This window comes from Musca autumnalis, unplaced genomic scaffold (genome assembly GCF_047663935.1).
Source record: "Musca autumnalis isolate F117 unplaced genomic scaffold, ASM4766393v1 scaffold_3, whole genome shotgun sequence".
In the NCBI taxonomy this organism is placed as follows: Eukaryota; Metazoa; Arthropoda; class Insecta; order Diptera; family Muscidae; genus Musca; species Musca autumnalis.
The window spans coordinates 227,541,176-227,564,236 of NW_027411866.1; the positions used below are offsets into that span (position 1 = coordinate 227,541,176).

The 23,061-nt window shown below is 30.7% G+C and overlaps 1 protein-coding gene across 29 annotated transcripts in view; it reads left to right on the plus strand.

Annotated features, from left to right (window-relative positions):
• Adar (Adenosine deaminase acting on RNA) overlaps positions 1-23,061 on the plus strand; it is a 431,247-nt gene that overhangs the window by 119,556 nt on the left and 288,630 nt on the right. The window contains exons 1-2 of one of the 29 annotated variants that reach the window (XM_073977123.1): positions 5,845-5,876; positions 5,941-6,174. The exons of 26 other annotated variants lie outside the window; for them this stretch is intronic. In XM_073977123.1, the coding sequence (XP_073833224.1) occupies positions 6,067-6,174 (108 nt within the window). In that variant the 5' untranslated portion in view covers positions 5,845-5,876; positions 5,941-6,066. Of the gene's footprint in view, positions 1-5,703; positions 6,175-23,061 lie in introns of those variants that run through there. 2 more of the 29 variants (XM_073977108.1, XM_073977122.1) reach the window with 2 other exon arrangements.

The window sequence follows — 23,061 nt, forward strand, 5'->3', positions numbered from 1 at the left end:
ACTTAAAATTTAAACTTAAAAAATATATATATTATAAAAAGTAATAAAAAAATATACTAAAAAATATAAAATAAAAAAGTAATATTAAAACAATATAAAATTTAAAAACATAAAATTAAAAAAAAAAAAACGATATAAAATTTAAGAAATATAAATAAATAAATTTAAAACTAATAAAATATATAAAATGAAAATTAAAACTTAAAAATAAAAAATTAGCAAATATAAAATTAAAAAGTAATATTAAAAAAATAGAAAATTACAAATATAAGATTAACAAAATATAGATTTAAAAAATATAAAATTAAAAAAATATGAAATTAAAAAATATAAGATTAAAAAATATAGAATTTAAAAATATAAAATAAATAATGTAAAATTAAAAAAATATTAAATTAAAATAATATAAAAATAATAGAATTAAAAAATTACATATTTTTATATAAAATATTAAAATATATTTTAATATGAAAATATAAAATTTAAAAAATAAAATATAAAATTAAAAAATGTAAAATGGAAAAAATATAAAAATTAAAAAATATAAAATTTAAAAAATATATATAAATTTAAAAAAATATATAAAATTTAAAAATATAAAATTTAAAAAAAATATAAAATTTAAAAAATGTAAAATTAAAAAATATAAAATATAAAAAAAAAAATTTAAAAAATATAAAAATGGAAAAAAAAATACAAGAAAATAAAAAAATATATAGAATTAAAGCACGTAAAATTTAAAAATTTTAAAAAATATAATTAAAAAAAGATAGTTGCATTTTATATATTTAAAGCTAAAAAGTATATAAAATTAAAAAAAATATATAAAATGAAAATTGAAACTTAAAAGATTAAAAATATAAAATGAAAAAATATAAAATGAAAAAAAATAATTTTAAAAAAATATAAAATAAAAAATATAAAATTAAAAAAATATAGAATTAAGAAATATAAAATTAAAATTTATAAGATTAAAAAATATAGAATTGAAAAATATAAAATGAAAAAAAAAAATTAAAATTAACAAATTATAAAATTTAAAAAAAAATATATTAAATCAAACATTAAATTAAAAATATATAAAAATAATACAAATATAAAATATATACAATATATAGAATATAAAATATTAAAAAAATTAAATTTTAAAAAACATATAAAATTTAAAAATATATAAAATTAAAAAAATATAAAATTTAAACAAATATAAAACTGGAAAAAAAATATAATATTAAAAAAAATACATAAAATGAAAAACTATACATAAAATTAAAAAAATATAAAATTGAAAAAATATAAAATAAAAAGTATAAAATTAATAAAATATAGTGTTAAAAATATAAAGTAAAAAATATAAAGTTAAAAAAATAGAAAATTGAAAAACGTAAAATTAAAAAAATATAAAATTAAAATATATAAAATAAAAAAAAAAAATAGAAAATTAAAACAAAAAATATAGAATTAAAAAATATAAAATTAAAACAAATAAAATTAAAAAAAATAAGTTTAAAAAATATAAAATTAAAAAAATATAAAAAAATTAAAAAATGTATAAAATAAACAATCATTAAATTGAAATAATATAAAAATAATAGAATTAATAAAATATATAAAATAAAAATATTAAAATATATTTTTTAAATATATTTTAATATTAAAATATGAAATTATTAAAATATGAAAATATTAAAATATAAAATTTAAAAAATAAAATATAAAATTTAAAAAATAAAATATAAAATTAAAAAATGTAAAATGGAAAAAAATATAAAAATAAAAAAAACTAAAAAATATAAAATTAATAAAATATAAAATTAAAAAAAAATATATAAAATTAATATATATATAAAATTTAAAAATATAAAATTAAAAAAAATATATAAATTTAAAAAAAAATATAAAATTTAAAAAATATAAAATTTAAAAAAATACAAGAAAATTAAAAAATATATAGAATTAAAACATGTAAAATTTAAAAATTTTAAAAAAATATATTTTAAAAAAAAAGATATATGCATTTTATATATAACATAATAAAATTAAAAAATATATAAAATTTAAAAAAATATAAATTTAAAGAAATATATAAATTTAAAAAATTTAAAGCTAAAAAATATATAAAATTAAAAAGATATATAAAATGAAAATTGAAACTTAAAAGATTAAAAATATAAAATAGCAAATATAAAAATAAAAATATAAAATTAAAAAAATAATATTAAAAAATGTAAAATTAAAAAATAGAACATTAAAAAATATAAGATTAAAAAATATAGAATTAAAAAATATAAAATTAAAAAAATATGAAGTTAAAATATATAAGATTAAAAAATATAGAATTGAAAAATATAAGATGAAAAAAATTTTAAATTAACAAATTATAAAATATAAAATTTTAAAAAATAAAAAAATCAAACATTAAATTAAAAGAAATATAAAAATAATACAATTAAAAAGTAAATAAAATATAAAATTTAAAAATATAAATTTTAAAAAATATATAAAATTTAAAATATATAAAATTTGAAAAATGTAAAATTTAAACAAATATAAACATATACATATAGGAAAATTATATGAACAAATATAAAAATTTAAACAAAATATATAAAATGAAATATATACATAAAATTAAAAAAATATAAAATTTAAAAAAAATATAAAATTGAAAAATATATAAAATTAAAAAAAAAAATAGAAAATTGAAAAACGCAAAATTAAAAAAATATAAAATTAAAAATATGTAAAATTAAAAAAAAAATAGAAAATTTAAAAAAATATATAAAATTAAGAAATAATAATATATGGCGAATAACAAAATTCCTTTACAATTCCATTTGAAAAAAATTAAAATTTTTTTTTTACGAGCACATCTACGATTTTTGGTACAGAGGTAAAGGAAAAAAATCCGGTTTCAAATCTGCTCACGTTCACGAAATTGGCCAATGCGCGCAAAAGTTATAGCGGTTTTTATTCTCATATAAAGAAAAAATATTTAAAAATATCTTTTTTGTTGTTATGAGAAAATGTATGCATAAATCGTTAACAGCATTCCATATCTATTCGTAGATGTTTAAATAGTTATTAAATTTATTATTATTTTCGCGGAAAGTCAACAAATAATAAACAAATTTTGAAGTAAATCCAAATTATCCTGTCCCAGAATCCGTACAAACCCTCAAAAAATAAATTAAATAATATATGCGGAATCTAGACAATGCGTAGAAAAATATGATACCAAATTTATAGAGATTGGGTACATAAATTGCAACAACAAAAGAGAAAAACTTATTGTTGGAAAATATTGTTGCAAATATTTTTTTGGTTTGATTCTAAAAATTAGAAAAAAATATTTGGGAGTTCTCCAATTATTTTGCTAAAATCCCATAGAATAATGAATTTATACAGTTAAAACTTCATCAAAACATATGGTTCACCATCGCGAGAGTTTAACTGATTACTGTGATAACCTATAAGGGTAGGAAATTAAGAGTAATATTGAAATTACAATCATTCAATTAATATTATAATTAAAAAGCCTGTTATTCGCGAATTAGTTAAAGTCGGTTGATGCGCATCCGTTTTTGGATACAGCGAATCAATCTCTGTCAAAATTTATGCATATTTCGATGTTTCACTCAGGGGCCATTGTGTGCCACCAGTTGCATCATACACTGCAAAAAACCTTAAAGTTGGTAAAAGTCGCGCAATGTGCATACGATTTTGATGCGCATCCGGTTTTGTCAGCGCCTATCAAAAATACGTCCAAATATACCAATTTTAATTAGATTCTTCAAGAACCGCGGATGTGCCTCCACATTCTATTTTTGGTGAAAAACCCATATTACACGCGAATCTCTGTAATTTATGACACGCGTTTTCGCAAATATTATAATAGCGTATAAAGGATTCCATTTACGTAAAAAATTTTCAAGAAAATCGCGGTTTAGTACGCGGATTTTTCGAAATAATTTTTTGCTGTTTTTCCTATTTTCAGGGTATCTATATCCGCGGTTTTAGTGGATGGATTCGATCGCGGAAGGTCTCATTAGATCCGTCGCGTAAAAAAACTAAATTCACGCTGGGTTCAAAGGAATTTGAATGGCACTTGTAAATTTTAAACGCAAAAAATAGGTTTTTTTAAAAAAAATCACGCATCAAATATTGGCCTTTAGACTCCAATTATTAGGATGCTGTAAGGAGCACACTCATGAGATATGCATTATAATCCTAATGTGAGTTTTGAATATTATCTTGTTGCGCGTCCGAATTATTAAAACAATTCAAAAAAACCCGAAATTCCGGCTTCAAAATGTCAGCATCAATTTTAGGTGGATGCAGTGGATATATCGAAAAATGATACACTAGTATCATATTGCCCATGAAGTATTCTTTGAGTCTTTCTTTGGGCATATGTCTATAAAATGTAAGGTTAAGCCTAAAATCGGAAGGGAGCATAAAAAAACTTGTTGGCTTCAACCCATTTTTACCCATTTTTCTACATTGATGCTAACACAGCTTCCATGAAATTAATTTTATTGGTCGACCTTATGGGATTCCTCCTAAAATACTTCAGTTTAAAGAATGTATATCATACTATAAAGAATATGTTAACAGTTCGCGAATTCTGAAAGGGTGAAACTCGGATTCATCGATTGTAAAAAATTTTTGTTTTTCGCCATATACAAATAATAAAAAATATAATAATAAAATATACAATACAATCATAAATAAAAATTCCGTGCGGAATTTTTTCCCTTGCAATTTCACAAATTTTTATTTCTGCATTTATGTCCAAAAAGGGAATATTTTTGTCGATTCGGTGAGAATATTCCATATTCCAAATTGAGTTATTATAGTAGTTTTCAACGTTTTAAAATATTGAGTTTAAAAGAATTTCACTTTTTAAAATTATTTTTCGTGCGGAAAATTCCGAGGGAATATTCAGGATTGCCCTGATAAAAATTATAAACTATAAAAGTAGAAAGAGAACAAAATATAAAAATAATAAAATGTAGAAATAATAAAATATAAAAAATAATCCATGTTTTTATTTGAAAACTTCAAATATGACCCCCGTTTCATCCTCTTATCAATTAATCGTTTAGCTCCTGATGTCGTCAAATAATTTTCTTCTTAGTTTTAGTTTTAGTCTTTGCTCTTCTAGAATTTTGATTTGCCTTTGCCTTCATGCATTTATTTGCCGGCATTTTTGTCGTCATTATCTGCTCTTCATTAAATCAATGTTTAGAAAATGTACAAAATTGCATTTGAGCGTTTGTTTCTTAATTAATTTGTAAATTTGTGTTTATTTTTTGATAGACTAACGAATGAATGCGCAACACACGGCGACGACATGTATCTTGACAACAATCTCTGCTCTCTAAGGTTCAGATAGGAAATCTCCGTAAATACAGTGTTGCGACGATGACTGTCAAAAGGGAGACATTGTTCAGTTCTTTCATTTTGTTTTTATCCTCCATTTAATTAATGACCTGACTTGGGAAAACATTATTTTCTTGAAGAAATATCTTTCGTTTCCTTTTTGAATATTTTGTGTGTTGGCACTCTAAATTGAGGGTAGGGTAATTTTAAATGTTTTCCACTTATTGAATTTTCATAAATTTCAAAGGTGGATGATAAATATGATGTTTTACATGTAGTTTTATATGTCGTTTTTTTTTTTTTTTTTTTTTTTGTTAGAGGATGGGGATGCCTGTTGCTGCTGTTCTTTAAATTTATAACCCATCCCTCACCTCTGGGTTTTTTTCTGATAATTTTCTATTAATGTCCCCCGCCCCAATCCCCAATTAATCTTGCAACGTACCAGAAAGGCATTAGTGCGAGGCAAACGTCGCCATCGTCATCATTTACATGTACGTATCTCCGGCCGAGAGGAGAAGGCTATTAATTTTCTGATCAGTTAGTTGTTAATTGCAGGTCTAGAGAATTTGTTGTGTATTTTCTCCGTTAATTCGATGTTGTCGGTGGCGTTTTAACGTTAACGGGTTTTTTGGAGAAATTATTGTTGCGTGACTTTAGATTAATTTAATTGTTTCGGCAAACATGTTTCCCGATTTCTATGTCCACAAAGAATTTTTTATCGATCAATGGTTGGGCCGGCCCAACAAGTATTATTTTCACAGGCCCATGTTTACCGGTCGTTATCGAAATGTGAGTGAATTTGATGAAGTGTTGTCGACTTCTAATGACAATGTACAATTTCCTAAAAGGAAGAAGAAGAATATTTTGTGAAAATGTTTAAAAAAGTGGCAGCAGGTGCTTGTTGCTTGCTTATTGTTTAACAAAATGAAAATTTGTTGAAATTACATAATTTTAAAAATAATGTGAAATTGAAAAAAATTTTAAAAAAGAAATATTAACAAAATATTATTTTATTTTAAAATCCTCTGTTGTAATTAGTCTTAAAAGGTGTTATTTCAAACTCCATGCCTGCGGTTGATCTTTAAAAAATATTTGAAAATCGACGTTGGTGCTTACACTTTAAAAAATATTTGAAAATCGACGTTGGTGCTTACACTTTAAAAAATATTTGAAAATCGACGTTGGTGCTTACACTTTAAAAAATATTTCAAAGCAATTTCAAAATCGACGCCTGTGGTTTGTAGTCTTTAAAAAAATGTTATTTCAAAATCCACGCCTGTGGTTGGTCTTTAAAAAATATTATTTCAAAATCCACGCCTGTGGTTGGTCTTTAAAAAATATTATTTCAAAATCCACGTCTGTGGTTGGTCTTTAAAAAATATTATTTCAAAATCCACGCCAGTGGTTGGTCTTTAAAAAACATTATTTCAAAATCCACGCCTGTGGTTGGTCTTTAAAAAATATTATTTCAAAATCCACGCCAGTGGTTGGTCTTTAAAAAATATTATTTCAAAATCCACGCCTGTGGTTGGTCTTTAAAAAATATTATTTCAAAATCCACGCCTGTGGTTGGTCTTTAAAAAATATTATTTCAAAATCCACGCCTGTGGTTGGTCTTTAAAAAATATTATTTCAAAATCCACGCCTGTGGTTGGTCTTTAAAAAATATTATTTCAAAATCCACGCCTGTGGTTGGTCTTTAAAAAATATTATTTCAAAATCCACGCCTGTGGTTGGTCTTTAAAAAATATTATTTCAAAATCCACGCCTGTGGTTGGTCTTTAAAAAATATTATTTCAAAATCCACGCCTGTGGTTGGTCTTTAAAAAATATTATTTCAAAATCTACGCCTGTGGTTGGTCTTTAAAAAATATTATTTCAAAATCCACGCCTGTGGTTGGTCTTTAAAAAATATTATTTCAAAATCCACGCCTGTGGTTGGTCTTTAAAAAATATTATTTCAAAATCCACGCCTGTGGTTGGTCTTTAAAAAATATTATTTCAAAATCCACGCCTGTGGTTGGTCTTTAAAAAATATTATTTCAAAATCCACGCCTGTAGTTGGTCTTTAAAAAATATTATTTCAAAAGCCACGCCTGTGGTTGGTCTTTAAAAAATATTATTTCAAAATCCACGCCTGTGATTTGTCTTCAAAAAAAGTATTTCAAAATCCACGCCTGTGGTTGGTCTTTAAAAAATATTATTTCAAAATCCACGCCTGTGGTTGGTCTTTAAAAAATATTATTTCAAAATCCACGCCTGTGGTTGGTCTTTAAAAAATATTATTTCAAAATCCACGCCTGTGGTTGGTCTTTAAAAAATATTATTTCAAAATCCACGCCTGTGGTTGGTCTTTAAAAAATATTATTTCAAAATCCACGCCTGTGGTTGGTCTTTAAAAAATATTATTTCAAAATCCACGCCTGTGGTTGGTCTTTAAAAAATATTATTTCAAAATCCACGCCTGTGGTTGGTCTTTAAAAAATATTATTTCAAAATCCACGCCTGTGGTTGGTCTTTAAAAAATATTATTTCAAAATCCACGCTTGTGGTTGGTCTTTAAAAAATATTATTTCAAAATCCACGCCTGTGGTTGGTTTTTAAAAAAATATTATTTCAAAATCCACGCCTGTTGTTGGTTTTTAAAAAAATATTATTTCAATATCCACGCCTCTGGATGGTCTTTAAAAATATTATTTCAATATCCACGCCTCTGGATGGTCTTTAAAAATATTATTTCAATATCCACGCCTCTGGATGGTCTTTAAAAATATTATTTCAATATCCACGCCTCTGGATGGTCTTTAAAAATATTATTTCAAAATCCACGCCTGTGGTTAGTCTTTAAAAAATATTATTTAAAAATCAACGCTTGTTGGCGCTTTTTGGCCTATCAAAATTAATAATTTAAAATCCACGCCATGATGGTCAGGATTGGTTTTTCCCCAAATCCTCCTTTTCTTTCTAAAAATATTCATTGTTTTCATTTCCTTTCCCCAATCAAATTTCAATTATTTATTCTTTTCAGTCGAGTGGCTTATCAAATAGTGAATAATAAACGAAAACAATTTTACAATAAATCACAAATAATCTTGACCGACTTTTTCTACCCCCGGAATGTTTATGTAGACCACCTCCCAAACTACTATGCTATGCCATGGCTGTTATCCTTCATAACTTCATTGTTGTATCGTTGTTTCTATGTACACAGCTGTCCTTGAATTGACTTAAAGATATAAGAAAAAAATACAGCTCCAAGTTATCCTCCTGAATTCGCATGAAATGTAAATAATAAATAAGCTAAAAAAATATATAAATATCAAGAAGATATTTTGTTATACGCAATTTTTTTATTGAGAAAGTTTCAGGAAGATTTCTTTTCATTTTTTTGTGTCTTGTTATTGTTGCTCTAACACTTGTTGACAGGTGTTGAAATATTTGGCATAAATATAAATAAGACGTGGGTTTTCTTCTAACAGAAACACGGTGCTCTTGAAACAATTTTAAATGGAAGGTGCTTACACCTTGGAAGTTTTTGCGGATTCTGAAACTACAATGTTCATAGATGAGAAAAATCAAAAAACAAAAAAAATCGCCGGAGCGCTTTTTAAATAAATCGCGATATAAATTGACATTTTTAGGGGTTGTTTAGGTTTGCACGATTTTGCTTAGAAACCGCAAGTCGAATCAAAATGGGACTAAAGAAAATGTTGTAGCTATGAAAATTCTCTACAAGATCGACGTTAATGGTATTTTCGTAGTTTTTACCATTTTTGAGATATAGAAGTTCAAATTGGGACAATTCAAATTCAATTCAATTCTGAATCGCCCCCTTATAAAACAATGTCATGAAGGGTGCGCATTAACTAACTTTTGATGAAAACCGCTTACACAGGGGAAGTTTTTGTGAATTCTGAAACAGCAATGTTCATAGATGAGAAAAATCCAAAAACAAGAAAAAATCGCTGTAGGGATTTTTAAATAAATCGCGGTCAAAATTCACATTTTTAGGTGTTTTATAGGTTTTTACGATTTTGCTTGGAAACCGTAAGTCCAATCGGAATGGAGCTTAAGAAAATGTTGTAGCTGTGAAAATTCTCTAGAGGATTGACGATTATTATTAGTTCCCAGCCTGTACCATTTTTGAGATAAAGAAGCTCAGTTGAAATTTTTAGATTTTTTTGTTAGGGTTTCGCGATTTTGCTTGAAATCGGTAAGTCTTATCGATATGGGACCTGAGAAAATCTTAAAGCTGTGAAAATTCTCTACAAGACTGGCTTTAGTAACTTATCCTAAGTTGTACCATTTTTAGATATATGAGTTTAAGTTGGGAATTTGCAGTCATCACAATGTTTTATAAGGGGGCGATACCGAATTGAATTGAATTTGAATTGTCCCAATTTGAACTTCTATATCTCAAAAACGGTAAAACCGACGAGAATACCATAGAGGACAATCTTGTAGAGAATTTTTATAGCTACAACATTTTCTTTAGTCCCATTTTGATAGGAATTGCGGTTTCTAAGCAAAACCGTGAAAACCTAAACAACACCTAAAAATGTCAACTTAAATCGCGATTTATTTAAAAAGCGCTCCGGCGATTTTTTTGTTTTTTGATTTTTCTCATCTATAAACATTGTAGTTTCAGAATCCGCAAAAACTTCCAAGGTGTAAGCACCTTCCATTTAAAATTGTTTCAAGAGCACCGTGGAAATTGTAATGAATTAACAAATGCCTCAGGTGGCTGGGAGATATGGATTGCTTGGAAACAATTTAAAAATATGTGTCCAACCATGAAATTGTGCTTTTTGGAACACAGATACACATTTATTTGGTAAACTTCATTATATTTTGTTATCTACCACCTAATTGTATACCTTATATCGTTTTTATTATTTTCGTCCTAAAAGTATGCTATATCGTACTACTACATCATCGTCTGCCAATGTGGCTTTTTTTAATATTTTTAAAGAATAACCTACCATCAATAACCGTACCGTACCACACTCAACAAGCGTGGATTTTAATAATATTTTTGAAAAACTTACCAGACTCAACAAGCTTGGATTTTAAAATAATATTTTTCAAAGACTTACCAGACTAAACATGTGTGGATTTTAAAATAATATTTTTCAAAGACTTACCAGACTCAACAAGCGTGGATTTTAAAATAATATTTTTTTCAAAGACTTACCAGACTCAACAAGCGTGGATTTTAAAATAATATTTTTCAAACACTTGCCAGACTCAACAGGCGTGAATTTTAAAATAATATTTTTCAAAGACTTACCAGACTCAACAAGCGTGGATTTTAAAATAATATTTTTGCAAAGACTTACCAGACTCAACAAGCGTGGATTTTAAAATAATATTTTTCAAAGACTTACCAGACTCAACAAGCGTGGATTTTAAAATAATATTTTTTTCAAAGACTTACCAGACTCAACAAGCGTGGATTTTAAAATAATATTTTTCAAAGATTTACCAGACTCAACAAGCGTAGATTTTAAAATAATATTTTTCAAAGATTTACCAGATTTTAAAATAATATTTTTCAAAGATTTACCAGACTCAACAATCGTGGATTTTAAAATAATATTTTTCAAAGATTTACCAGACTCAACAAGCGTAGATTTTAAAAAAATATTTTTCAAAGATTTACCAGATTTTAAAATAATATTTTTCAAAGATTTACCAGACTCAACAAGCGTCGATTTTAAAATAATATTTTTGCAAAGACTTATCAGACTCAACAAGCGTGGATTTTAAAATAATATTTTTGCAAAGACTTACCAGACTCAACAAGCGTGGATTTTAAAATAATATTTTTCAATGATTTACCAGACTCAACAAGCGTGGATTTTAAAATAATATTTTTGCAAAGACTTACCAGACTCAACAAGCGTGGATTTTAAAATAATATTTTTCAAAGACTTACCAAACCTAACAAGCGTGGTTTTTAAAAAATATTTTTGAAATACTTACCAGATCCATTGAGCGTGGTTTTTAAAAAATATTGTTGAAATATTTAGCAGACCATCAAGCGTGAATTTTGAAATATTTTTGAAAGACTTACCAGACCATCAAGCGTGAATTTTGAAATATTTTTGAAAGACTTACCAGACCATCAAGCGTGAATTTTTAAATATTTTTGAAAGACTTACCAGACCATCAAGCGTACATTTTTAAATATTTTATGCAAAGACCAAAAAGGTTATAAAATATTTTTTTTCAAAGACCAAAAAGATTTTTAAATATTTTTTCAAGGACTGTTGTTCTTGTTTTTTTAATCCTTGCAAACATAAATTTCATGTGTTTGCATTTTTTGCGTATATGCTTATTTTTGTTTATTATTTTAAAAAATAATACAATTTAAAAATAATTTAAAATTTGATATAATACAATATTTTTCTTATCGAAAATATTTTCCATTTGTTATATGACGAAAGTCCAAAAAAGTTTGCATTTCCATAAAACGTTTTTGCATGTTAAACAATCGTTTATTTTCCGTGACACCATCAACTTTTTTTGGCTTTGCATTATTTTTTATTGGCTGTTGTAGTCTGTTTTGTTTAAAAAATTGAAAACAAAACACAAAACTTTAATGCAATTATATTTTTCATATTAACACGAATTTAGTTTCTTGTTTTTGGCAAGGAGAATTTTTGTTTTTCCACACAACAAAAGAGGAAATGAATTAAAAGCATTTTTTGGTTAAAAACGAAAAGTTTACACCAAATCGTTTATGCATATTAAATTTCCATATTTTTTAAGCAATGAAAAGCAATTTATTTCTCCTCTCCCCAACCACTTAATTTTATGGGGAAATATTTTTAATATTTCTAAAACCCCTTCAAATCTTAGTTATGCCATAAAAGATGTCTGTCTCTCTGTCTGCCACTGCAGTTCTTCGATTCTTCTAAGGTGCCGTTGCAAGCAATGCCATTTGATTTAATCACTTGATAATGTGTTTCCCTTTGGGCTTAGATTGCTCTTAATTGTTTCAACAATTTCTAGCCTTTTTTACTTACAAAAAGTAAAGCTACCTGACTGCTAAATATGAAAAGCCTTTCAATTTTAATGGTCTTTACTTCTTTGCAGGTTTTTGAGAGGTCGAGGTGGAGAGAAGTTGTAGAAAGCTATAAAAGAAAATGTCTTGATTCAATTGCATTTATTTCAATGCTTTTTTTCTTTCTCTTTTTTTGTGTGTTTTTCTTGAGCAAATACTCAAGTCAGAGTTCTTGTATAGGTATAATTACACCTAAAAGTATACTTCAGTTTTAAGTACAATATAAAGCTGTGCCATCTGCTTCATTCTCTAAAATGTATACCTTAGTTTTTAATGTACTTTATTCTATTTTTCTTTATTCTTCTTGTTCTTTCTTCACATTCAATAGAACAAACACAATAGGAGTGCAAGCGATTTGAATGATATTTGTGTATCGTTATGGTTCTTTCAATGCATTTATTTTATGTAGGAGACAATATTTACCCAAAGTCATCAGTTTAATGTTTAAAATTTGATGATGAAAGAAATCTCTAAATAATTCACTTTAAAGAGAAAAACATAAACGAAATTATTTCCTGGTGGAATACTTTGAATGGTAACATTCACAGTAAACGCCTAAAAATATACGTAAAAAGTTACTTTATAAACTTCTGCCCAAAAGTATGCCAATATTTTTGTTTATTAAATTATTATTTTTTATTTTTCCTAAAGAAAGCCACCACACACTGACAATTTGAGGCGTTTCGCTCAAACAAAGTGATGTCCGCCCATAAACAATAAAATATTTTTTTCCAAATAAATTTCACCATACTCAAGTCTAATAAAACAACAGAAGACCTTCAGATTTTTTCAGCATTCTTTCCATATACATATTTATTATGCCTTTGTATGTTTGCGTGTATTCTGTCTAAGACTTTCCACTTGCGTTATTGTTTTAAAATCTCTCTATACAATAAAGAATATGATGCAGAGATGATGATGCATAAAAAACAACACTGTTGTGAAACAAAGCTTAGATGATTCTTTCGCTTCTTCTTCATCTTTTAGCATTTTTATTATAAATAATAACATTTAATTCCCTTTGAGATAAACCATAAAGAAATGCCGCCTTTGTGTGCGAGGCACACACACTCAAGTATACGGCGGGTGTGCGTGTGAATTTTGTGAAATATGCCGAGGATGTTGGGTGCTGCTGCTGCCGCCAACATGACAAGTTTTTGTCAAGTATGTCATGCGAATTTATACCGTAGCACCAATTGAAACCAAGCATGGAAATTTATAAAAGAAACATTGCAAACTAACCTAATGGAATATTTTCATATTGGAACCTCGGAAGTGCCAAGGATTGACAAACAGTCGTTAGAGGTTTTTTAAATTTTTGGAGATAACCAAAAAAGTGGACCAACAAATTTGTGGTCGTTTGGCCAAGGAAAAATATTCTTTAAAAAATTCACGATTTGTGGTGGTTTGGCCATTGAAAAATATTCTTTAAAAAATCCACGATTTGTGGTCGTTTGGCCATTGAAAAATATTCTTTAAAAAATCCACGATTTGTCGTTGATTCAGAAATTTTAAAGAAGTTAAAAAAAACTTACTTTGGATATTTTAAACATGGAAAGTGCCAAGGATTGATGAACAGTAGTTATAAGTTTAAAAAATTCGTATCTGGAAGTTGGTTTAGAAATTATACCGTAATTATTTAAAATTCGCATTTGAAAATTGGTTCGAAAATGATAACGGATTTAATTAAAATTCGTATGTGAAAGTTGGTTTAGCGTAAAATAAGCTGTGTGTGGATCCTGTCCCTTTTTTCTGTACAGTCGCGTTTGTCTTCCCCTGATTGTTGACATCTTTTGTTATATCTTTCAGATGTATACTTACTTACTTAGCTGGTCCATTACAGGCCGAACTAAGAAGAGATCTCCATTTCTCTCTATTTGTTGCTTCGCACTCTGGAATACCGCGCCTTTTCATCTCATCATCCACTTGTTTGCGCCATCTATTCCTTGGCCTGCCAATTCTGCGTGCACCGCCAAGCGGTCCGTAATTATACGCCTTTTTAGCGTGTTCATCATCGCTCATTCTTATGATATGGCCTAGCCAACGCAATCGCTGCATCTCGATACGTTTAACAATATTGATGTCGTTGTATAGCAGATATAGCTCGTGGTACATGCGACGTCGATATTCACCGTCAACGCAGATTGGTCCGTAGATCTTTCGAAGAATTTTTCTCTCAAACACACCAAGCACTGCCATGTCTGCTTGCGCAAGTACCCATGCTTCGGAGCCATACATCAGCACGGGTAGTATAAGTGTTTTGTAGAGCGTTATTTTTGTTTGACGAGATGTGGCTTTGTTTTTAAACTGCTTACTTAAACCAAAGTAGCATCTGTTGGCCAATACAATTCTTCTTTTTATTTCACAACTGATGTCGTTTGTTGTGTTTACGGAGGTGCCGAGGTAGACGAAGTCTTTTACTACCTCAATATTATAGGAACCAACTTCCACAGTCGGTCCGAGCTCAATGGACGCATTGCGCGTCGACACCATCAACTTGGTCTTCTCACCGTTTACCGCCAGACCCACATTAGCAGATTCTCCTTCGACCTTCATAAAGGTATCAGTTACTTCTTTTACTTTTCCAGCAGAATGTTGAAGAGATCACACGAAAGGCTGTCTCCTTGTCTGAAACCTCTTTTGGTACCAAACTCTTCGGAGAGGTTCTTTCCTATATTAACTGAGGACCTCGTGTCAGTTAAAGTCATTTTACAAAGCCGGATGAGCTTTGCGGGGATACCAAATTCAGACATGGCTTGGAATACGTTTGAACACAGCGGGCTGTCGAAGGCTGCTTTAAAATCGACAAAAAGTTGGTAGGTGTCGATCTGCATCTCTTGGGTCTTCTCCAGGATTTGCCGCAGGTTAAATATCTGGTCAATGGTGGACTTGCCAGGTCTAAGGCCGCATTGGTATGGTCCAATTATCTCGTTGACCATAGGCTTTAGTCGTTCGCACAATATCCCTGACACGATCTTGTAGGCAATAGGGAGTAGACTTATGCCCCTTTAGTTAGATCATACAGTCTTATCTCCCTTCTTGTGGACGGGGCACAGGATACTCAGGTTCCAATCGTCGGGTACTCGTTCTTCCTGCCAGATGCTGCTAAGTAGCTGATGAATACACCTTATCAGCGTGTCGCCTCCGGTTTTGAACAGCTCGGCTGGTAAGCCATCGGCCCCTGCTGCCTTATTATTCTTCAGCCGATTTATTGCTAACCTTATCTCATCTTGGCTGGGCGGTATACATTCAATACCATCTTCTGGGATTGGGACTGTGGTATCTTCGTCGTCTTCGCTGCTATTGGATACCAACAGTTTTGAAAAATGTTCGTTCCATATCCTGAGTACGCTATCTGTATCAGTTACCAAATTACCTTGCTGATCTCTACAGGAGGATGTGCCTGTACCGAAGCCATCAGTTTGATGCTTGACTCTTTGGTAGAATTTTCGTACTTCATTCTGGCTGCTGTACATCTCGATTTTTTCACACTCCCGCTTTTCCATCTCTCGATTTTTCCTGCGGAAAAGACGTTTCTCCTCTCCCCTTTTCTCCCTATATCTCTCTCGTGCGATACGCGTTGCTACGGATTGCAAAGCAGCCCTATATGCGCATTTCTTTCTTCGGTGGCAGCACGACACTCCTGATCATACCATGGATTCCTTGGTGGAGGTCTCTGGTATCCAAGTATAGATTTTGCGGCTGTTTGCATGGAGTGGGCAATGCTTTGCCATTGCGCTGATATGTTATTGGGATGAGGAGTGGTTTGATTAAGCAATTGGGCTAGTTGAGTGGAATATGCTGTGGCTATCTGTTGTGATTGCAGCTTACCGATGTCTAACTTTCGTGTTGTGTCTGTTCGTACTGTGTTTGCTACGTTTAAGTAGAGGTATGCTTACACTTATCCAAGGCTTTGTCCTTTTCATATTATATATGTTGCCCGCACAAACCTCTCACCATGTGACATCCTTGTAATCCACTTCTTCATAGGTTGCAATCCTCCATGTCTTTTTTCTGAACTTACGAAAAAGCTCATTTGTTGTTATAAGTCAGTCCTCTTCGATTGGGTGTTTATTCAGAATTTCATTATACCATCAGCTAACGAATCAATACTCTCAGCGTAATGGAAATAACGGTTTTGAATTCTATGTATGTTTGAGGACTCTAACGAAACGTTTGTCGAATCTTCGCAATGTGTGGCCGATCAAACGCCATTTCCTACTGGGGCAGCGATTTGATTTGTGATCAATAGTTCAATAGTTAGTTCATCTACCCGAAAGCGGTTCGGCATATGACTGTGGATGAAAAAATATTCTTTAAAAAATGGCTGTGTTTGAAAAAATATTCTTTAAAAAATGGCTGTGTTTGAAAAAATATTGCTTAAAAAATTCCACGCCCATGAAAAATATTCTTTAAAAAATTCCACGTCCAAGGCTGACCATGAAAAAATATTCTTTAAAAAATTCCACGCGCATGGCTGACCATGAAAAAATATTCTTTAAAAAATTCCACGCCCATGGCTGACCATGAAAAAATATTCTTTAAAAAATTCCACGCCCATGGCTGACCATGAACAAATATTCTTTAAAAAATTCCAAGCGCATGAAAAAATATTCTTTTAAAAATTTCACGCCCATGAAAAAATATTCTTTAAAAAATTCCACGCCCATGAAAAAATATTCTTTAAAAAATTCCACGCCCATGAAAAAATATTATTTAAAAAATTCCACGCCCATGAAAAAATATTCTTTAAAAAATTCCACTCCCATGAAAAATATTCTTAAAAAAATTCACGCCTATGGCTGCGGATGAAAAAATATTCTTTCAAAAAATAGGATAGTTTTGAGTATCTCCTTTATATAGTTTTAAATACCTTTTTATTTTTATTCGTAAAAAAGTCTCAATAAAAGTTTAAACTTAAATAAGCTCCCAGAAATAGGCAACAAATTATGAAAATTTTCTAACAGAGTAAAGTGTGGCGTATTGGTGTTGTCAACACTCATACGCGTCATAAAATGTTCGAATGAAAACAAGTAGGGACCATGATGCAAAAACAACAACTTTAGTTTTAAATTTTTGGGTTAACCCTCCCACCCACGGTAACATCAACCTTAAAATCTGAATATAAATTGCAACCAATATCCATTTCAATATTTATATAGTTTTTCTTTTTGCCCAATGACTCACCTATGTAAACACATGGGATACGGATATCCCTTCATAGTTGATGTTTATGTCTGTCCATAAATTTCACCAACAACAAATCTCGTTTGTAAAAATTTGATATGTTAGTGTGTGTGTTAACATTTTCTTAATTGGAAAATTCGTGTACACACACAGCATTCTAAATCTGTATTTAATTCGCACACAAACTTGATATTGAGAATGGATGGATTTTGAATGTCCGTGTTTGTGTGAGTGTAACTTTAATAAAAATTAAATATTTATGAATTTAGTTTGGAAAAGGGGATTGGAAAATAAATCACAAGTAGTGTTATAGGGAGCGGACATAAGAATGTTGAGGAAACAGAAAGCAAGTGTTTTAAAGTCTTTTGAAATTGTGAGTAAAGAAGAATAACATTTACTCAACAAATCCTAAAAGTATACTTCTCTTCTGTTCATAGTGTTAAGATAAAACACATTATTTTCCTCAAGGGTGTCACATTTTGATTCTTTTTAAAAGAATTATGAAATAGTTGTTACCTAAAATAAAAATATGTTACAACAAGAATTTGTGTCAAACAGGATATGTTTTTGTATTAAACGAAATATGTCAACCATTCAAAATATTCCGATCAAAAGGTTATTATGTGCTACCAAAAATACTCGGCATTCAGTCTTTAACTAAATTTCATTTCATAACCTTTTTCTATCCTTATTTCACCTAAACCACCCACACAAATACAAACTAAACATTTGAATTTTTGTGTTAAGCCTAAGGGTACCAGTAGAAGGTGGTGGTGGTGGTGCTGGTAACATTATTTATGTAGTAGTATAACAACTAAAAGTATGCTTTGTCTAAGACATTCTAAATAGTATGTGGGTTTCTATGGCAAAGGATAAAGCATATAACAGTTTGTAGCAACAACAACAACAACAACAACAAAAACACATATTTTGAATGCATAATCTTGCTAGGCTCTCTTACTCTCTGCATGGTAAAGTGTTCTATGGCATTTCTATTTTCAGCATACAAATGTTGCTGTAGCTAGAAATACAACTCCTAAATGTATGCATTATTCTAAGACTTAACCTCATTCTTTTTTAGTGTAACATTTGATTTGTGGCAGACTCCTCAACTGCATTAAATGTTGGTTCGTTGGTTGATTGTTTGCTTGCAGTGGTTTGTGGTGGTCGTAGAGGGAGGAGTAGAATCGATTTATGTGTGCAATGATCTAAATTTAAGAAAATGTAATAAAAAAAAAAATTGCATTCCAGGTGTGGGGATTTAAAACAAAACATTTTTATGGAGCAAGTGCTGGCAGTATTGTCCAGTACTTTGATTCAGATTTCGAAAAAATATGAGAAGATGGAAAAAATGTTCCCAGTTTTAACAGAAATTAAAATTAAAGCTGGTTCAGAAGCCCTACCTTGTCTATATGGCTCCCTTGTAAAACCAAAAGAAAAAAAATGTGCGAAGCGCTTTTTATAAAAATCGCGATTCTAGGTGACATTTTTAGGTTTTTTTTAGGTTTCAACGATTTGGCTTAGAAACCGTAAGTCCTATCGAAATGGGGCTAAAGGAAATTTTGCAGCTATGAAAATTCTTTACATGATTGACCTTTATGATAATTTCGTAAGATTTACCGTTAATGAGATATAGAAGTGCAGATTGGGACGATGCATTGACTGTATCGCCTCCTTATAAAACAATGTCATAACAGCAATTTCCCAACTTAAACTAATATATCTCGAATATGGTAAAACCTAATAAAAAATTACGAAAGCCAATCTTGTAAAGAATTTTCACAGCTAAAAGATTCTCTCTAGTCCCATTTCAATAAGACTTACAGTTTTCAAGCAAATCGTGAAAACCTAACAAACAACCTAAAAATGTGACTTGAACATCTATATATGTCAAAAATGGAAAAACCTATGAACAAATCGTAACGGCAAATCATCTGGAGAATTTTCAAAGCTACAACATTTTCTTTAGCCCCACTTCGATAGGACTTGCAGTTTCCAAGCAAAAACGCGAAAACCTAAAATACTCCTAAAAATGTGAATTTTTACCGCGATTTATTGAAAAACTCCTTCAGTGATTTTTTTCTTGTTTTTGGGGTTTTCTCAGCTATGAACATTGCTTTTTCAGAATCCGCAAAAACTCTCCTGGTGTAAGCGGGTTTTCACTTAAAGTTAAGGCGCACCATGTATGAACTTGTTTTATAAGGTAGCGATACAGTAAACGCATAGTCCCAATTTGAACTTCTCTATCTCAATAACGGTAAAACCTATGAAATTATCATACATGTCAATTTTGTAGAGAATTTTCATAGCTACAAAATTTTCTTTAGTCCCATTTCGATAGGACTTGCGATTTTCAAGCAAAATCGTGAAAACCTAAACCCCTAAAAATGTCAACTTGAATCGCGATTTATTTAAAAATCGCTCCGGCGATTTTTTTTTATTTTTTGATTTTTTCATCTATGAACATTGCAGTTTAAGAATCCGCAAAAATTTCCCAGGTGTAAGCACCTTCCATTTAACTTTGCTTCAAGAGCAACGTGAGCACTCATGCTATCGGTAGAACTTTACGGTTTTTTTGTCGCTAACTTACCGTCCTAATGGAAATTGGTCTCCCAGTGAATAGAAATGTCTCATTTGAAGAGGAAGGCTCAACTGTTAGTAATTTAAAATTAGTATTTCGAAATTCTATCGACTTCTCACTCCCTAAACAATGAGCTAAAAATTCGAGAACGAAGACGAATCAACCGCACAATCCGTAGAACTACTAATAGCTAGCGAGCTAACACTCAAAAGTGGATATGAAGAACCTTGATCACATTGTTGGTGATTCGATCGGCATTTTCGAGCAAGAGCGTTTCCAGACCTTCTTGGAGGGCATTAGAGTAGATAACAGACCTGTTTGCTAAGGTCAAGGAGCAGTAGGAGTGACGTCCAGGGACCCAGTTGGTGATTTTCTTGACCCAAAAGGTACACATATTGTTGAGGACACTTATAAAGCAGAACCTCTAGTTGTTGGTTTGTAGAATGGTTTTGGGTTCGCTGATGGACAAGTTGACCTTTCTTTCCAAGGTTCTATTTTCAGAGCTTGGGATAAAATAGATGCTCGGTCCTTTTTAAACATTTTCATGCTTCTTTATGGCCAACGTTTCGGTAATTTAGAGCATCGATAAATGGAATCAAAACGGTTTAGTTCTACACCGCTTGGTGCGCGAGGCAAGCACTCCTGCCAAAAAGTATAGTGGTTTATACATGATACCAGACATAACATTGAAAAAGGCTGGAACAGTTTTATTTGGTTTCCTTTCCATTCTATTCAACTACTCAGTGAACCCAGGATACTTTCCAAAAGCCTGAAAAAAAGTCACGGTGACGAAGGATTCACCATCCATCGTTCCATTGTGATGCTTTGAGCTTGGAAGCTATACGACTCTTTGAGAGTCAAACACCTTAAAACAGCTGTTTTGGTGGGACTCTTGAAAGCAGACATGCCGAAAAGTCTATTTGTTGAGGCAGGATACCAGACAGATCATTGAAAGAGGCAGATTTCTTCTCTATTCTATTCAACCACCCACCTCTGAACATAGGCATTTTCCAAAAGCCTGGAAAAAAGCCATGGTGATTATTCATTTCAAAGAAAAGTTCACCAGTCAGTGATTGTGGTAGCTATCATCCCCCTTTTCGATGCTTTTAGCTTTAAAGAAGCTGTACGAGTCCTTCAAACTCAAACTCCATAAAAATATGGTTGATGACAAACGAATTGTAAAGGACTGCCAGTTTGGCTTCAGACCGGAATACTCGACGTCGCACACCGTTACGGTCTTCTTTTGTGATCAAGGGGTTTGATTGCAGATATGAGACTATAGCCATAGGACTTGATTTCGTCCGGGTCTTTGACTCAATGTGACATTATGGGATCTTGTCTAAACTGAAGCAAGTTGTTTTTGATGCCCAGACATGCAGATTAGTGATGAACTTTCTCAAGGTACAGAAGCTTTGAAGTTTAAGTTGGCGACCGTATTTTCACTTTTCGAGTTGGGGTTCCCCAGGGCTCACGTACTGGACCATGATGCTCTATAATATTTTTGTGAGTGATATGCCTAAACTCTCCGAGAAGGCCTGCTACAACTGTACCCAGACCATCTTTTAATATTGGTGGTGACTGGTCCACGGTCGTCAAACACTATGGCTTCTCGCCTTAATGCTTGGCTTGAAGACTGACATAGACATTTTACTAGGTGGGACCTCAAGCTGAATGTGGGCATATGCTCAGTTATCGTGTTCAATGACAAACCTCGGGTCGTATATCCGAATTTTAGGGTCTTTCTACCTGATCCTTAAAATAGGTGGTAAAGTTATCCGAGGCAAAATTAAAATCAGGTATTTGGGAGTAGTGTTCTGCGAAAAAAATGGGAATTTAAATGGCATTTTATCTTTGAAAGAGCCAAACTAATTTATTTTGCCAACCAAGGTGTATTTTGGTGGTGGTGTCTCTAATGATCTACCAAAAGGTAATCGGGCCAATTGTCTCCTACGCCTTCCCGATCTCGTTGCTTATGTTTGCGTGTCACCATGAAAGACTTACGATAGGAAAGATCGATACTGAACTACTGCTTGGGTCTTAGACCAACATTTCACTATGGCTCGGGAAGGGATCTATAAATTTTCCATAAGACGCAGAGTTTCGAAAATATTACTGAGACCTTCCTTGCTGTTGTAGCAATTTAATCATATGGAAAGTTTTATACCCCAAATTATGACTAAACACCAAATTTCAGCCAATTCGGAGGAATATTGAGGCCACAACCTTCAAAATACCGAAAATCGGGAGGTACCGCTCAATGGGGGCTATATGAAGGCGTGGACCTATGCCGACAAAATAAAAAAGGAAAGTTGAATGCCCCCAACGAAAACTAAACACCAAATTTAAGCCAATTCAGAGGAATATTGAGTCCACAACCTTCAAAATACCGAAAATCGGAAGGTAACGTTCAATGTTGGCTATATGAAGGCGTAGACCTATACCCGCAAGTTTCATGTGGGAAGTTTTATACCCCAAATAATGACTAAACACCAAATTTCAGCCAATTCGGAGGAATATTGAGGCCACAACCGTCAAAATACCAAAAATCGGGAGGTACCGTTCAATGGGGGCTATATGAAGGCGTGGAGCAATACCAACAATATTCTGCATAGAAAACTAAATACCAAAGTTTAGCCTTTTCGAAGGAATATTGAGGCCACAACCTTCAAAATACCGAAAATCGGGAGGTACCGTTCTATGGGAGCTATTTGAAGGCGTGGACCTATACCGACAAAATTAGAGGGGAAAGTTGAATACCCCCAACGAAAACTAAATACCAAATTTTAGTCATTTCGGAGGAATATTCAGGCCATAACCTTCAAAATACCGAAAATCGGGA